General features: G+C 40.8%; 1 protein-coding gene across 6 annotated transcripts in view; it reads left to right on the top strand.

The window, feature by feature from the left end:
- Positions 1 to 2604, top strand: part of Esrrg (estrogen related receptor gamma) — a 635772-nt gene extending 633168 nt beyond the window's left edge. For all 6 annotated transcript variants that reach the window (XM_008834811.3, XM_008834809.2, XM_008834810.2 and 3 more), the window contains one exon: positions 2057 to 2604. In XM_008834811.3, the coding sequence (XP_008833033.1) occupies positions 2057 to 2301 (245 nt within the window). In that variant the 3' untranslated portion in view covers positions 2302 to 2604. The remainder of the gene's footprint in view (positions 1 to 2056) is intronic.
- The last annotated feature ends 6 nt before the right edge of the window (positions 2605 to 2610 follow it).

Genomic DNA, 2610 nt, shown 5'->3' with positions numbered 1-2610 from the left:
AAGATCCTAAATTCTTACAGCCTGAACCAAAGGAAGTTGCAGACAGATTGAGCAAATAGGACACAGAAGAAGAAAATGCTTCATACAACTGGAGATGTTATTGTTGGCAGTATAGAGAAGATTGGTGGTGGAGATGGCAGAGTCAGTGACAGGAGCTCAGTGGCCAATTGCTTCCCACTGATTGTTGTGTATTCTAGTAGCAGAATTGGATTGGAAGGAAACCAAGTTTATGGGACCAGGGAGATGACTCAATTGGTAAAAACGCTCTCTATGCAAGTATGAGGACCTGAGTTCAATCTCCAGGCCCCTGTAGGAAAGCTAGATATGGTAGCATGCTCTGGCAATCCCAGCTCTAGGGAGGTAGAGACAGGAGGCTTCCTGGGGCTCTCTGGCCAGCCAGTCTAACTTATTTCGCAAATTCTAAGCCATTGAGAGACCCTGTGTCTAAACACAAGGTAGATAGTTCCTGAAGAATGTCACCCAAGGTTGACACCTGACCCCTATATGCATGCACACACATGTGTACTCACACCAACATGTATACACATACATACATAAACACACATGACAACTAAGGTTAAGCTTGTAAGAGCACCAATGACCTCAGAAGAGTGAGGGTGACCCCAGCAGAGCTGCATCACTGCAAAGTCCCACCCCATAATGAATGACAACCTCAGGGAAGCCATAACCTAGAATCTCCTGTCAGTTGATTTCCGCTTCCTGTTTCCTTAAGCATCTCTCAAGACCATTTGCAGCTGGAAGGGAGGGGCAGGAAGGAGTCATAGCAGGAATTCCAGGTCAAGCTCCCCTACTTCTTTCTATAAGCGTGTTCATAGAACCATTATCTTTACCATAGACCTGGCTACCAGTTTATTTTATTGCTCAGTGGTAGCCATGGCTACAGACCAAGTAAATCTCTGCTCAGAGGTAGCATCATGTTATACCTGGATGTAAAAACACCATATACTTATCTACCTAATATAAATATCTGTTTATTTGCATTTTAAAATGATCCAATATGATTATGTAAGAAAGAAGCAGCAAACAAAATACACAGAGAATTAGAAGCATTTTGCTGGTTATTTCCATTCATCATGATCCTCCATCTACTTTTTTGTTGTTGTTTGTTTTGTTTTATTTATACGCTATGTGATCTATGTTTGAACTGTGTGAAAGTTTGGGCTAACAAGATATATCTCAATGCTCAACATTCTCAGAGAAATGGAATTATTAAACATGAACAATCCCCAAAGACTCCATTATGTGTAATTAACAGATAAACTGTCATGAGAATCAATAAAACGTGCTAAATGATTCAAACTTGTATATAATTAAGTGTCTGTTTTAGTGCCAGAGCTGTAACTTATTTTTTTACCCACATTTCACATTTCTCACAAGGATAATTACGGCAACCTTGTTAACCCTTTTTGTTCTTGACAGAATAGATTGTTACATTAGTCAATTTAGGGGCAAAGTTCACTATCACAAATGTGAAAAATATTTCACAACTCCAGGATGAAGACACTGTTTGCTTTAAGGGAGGGAAATGGAGTATGTCTGCATGCTTTAATGAGCTGTTAGGAGGACAGTTAAAATCTTGAAAGGATGGAAAAGTTACTGTGATTTCACTATCATAATAGTGGACAAAGCATTTGAATGAAGTTGTTAATAAAGATCTTAGTCGTCACCTTTTTTTTTTAACCTTTTAGAAACATGGGGGATTTTTTTGTGGGCAAAACTGGGCTATAAAATTTTATCTCAGAAAGCAACAAGAACATTTTTAATACATGGCCTCCCATAATTATTTTGCTAAGTGAGCACGTGAAAATGACAATCATATTGCCAACTTTATAATCTGTTAAAGTTTTCTGCTATTCAGAATGGAAAAACTAAGCATGTTGTGTGTGCATGTGTGTATCCATACGCACACACACACAGCATGTATTTACATGTGTGCTCATGTTTTGTTGAGAATGCTCCTTCCATGCTATCACTCTTTGTTTTTATTTTTATAACTTGCCTGTTTCTTACTTGTATGTCTTGCCTCCCTGTCCAGACTCCATGCACATAGAGGATGTGGAGGCGGTCCAGAAGCTTCAGGATGTTCTACATGAGGCTTTGCAGGATTACGAGGCTGGTCAGCACATGGAAGACCCTCGCCGGGCTGGCAAGATGCTGATGACGCTGCCGCTGCTGCGGCAGACCTCCACCAAGGCCGTGCAACACTTCTACAACATCAAACTGGAAGGCAAAGTCCCCATGCACAAACTTTTTTTGGAAATGCTAGAGGCCAAGGTCTGACTAAAAGCACCCTGGGCTTTCCCCTTCTGCACACTGAAAAAGGGAAAATAAACCCAAGAGCGATGTCGAAGAATCTTAGAATTTAGTGAACAACATCAAAATCAGCAAAGACTGCACTGATATTTAGCAGCAAGACTAAGATGCAGCTTGCAGACCCCTCCACATCTTCCTGATAAATGTCCTCTCGGCTTTATCTGCCTTCTTTCCTCCTTTTCCTGTATTTCCCTGTTTTCCCTTCCCTCCCTTCCTCTTTCCCTTTCTCATTTCCTGAATTCCTTAATTACTACTCCCTCTTCTCCCTACCCTGCT

Source organism: Nannospalax galili, unplaced genomic scaffold, assembly GCF_000622305.1.
Source record: "Nannospalax galili isolate Female #2095 unplaced genomic scaffold, S.galili_v1.0 scaffold657, whole genome shotgun sequence".
NCBI classification, from domain to species: domain Eukaryota; kingdom Metazoa; phylum Chordata; class Mammalia; order Rodentia; family Spalacidae; genus Nannospalax; species Nannospalax galili.
The sequence above is the reverse complement of the archived record's forward strand: the minus strand, read 5'-3'. Positions and strand labels throughout refer to the sequence as shown.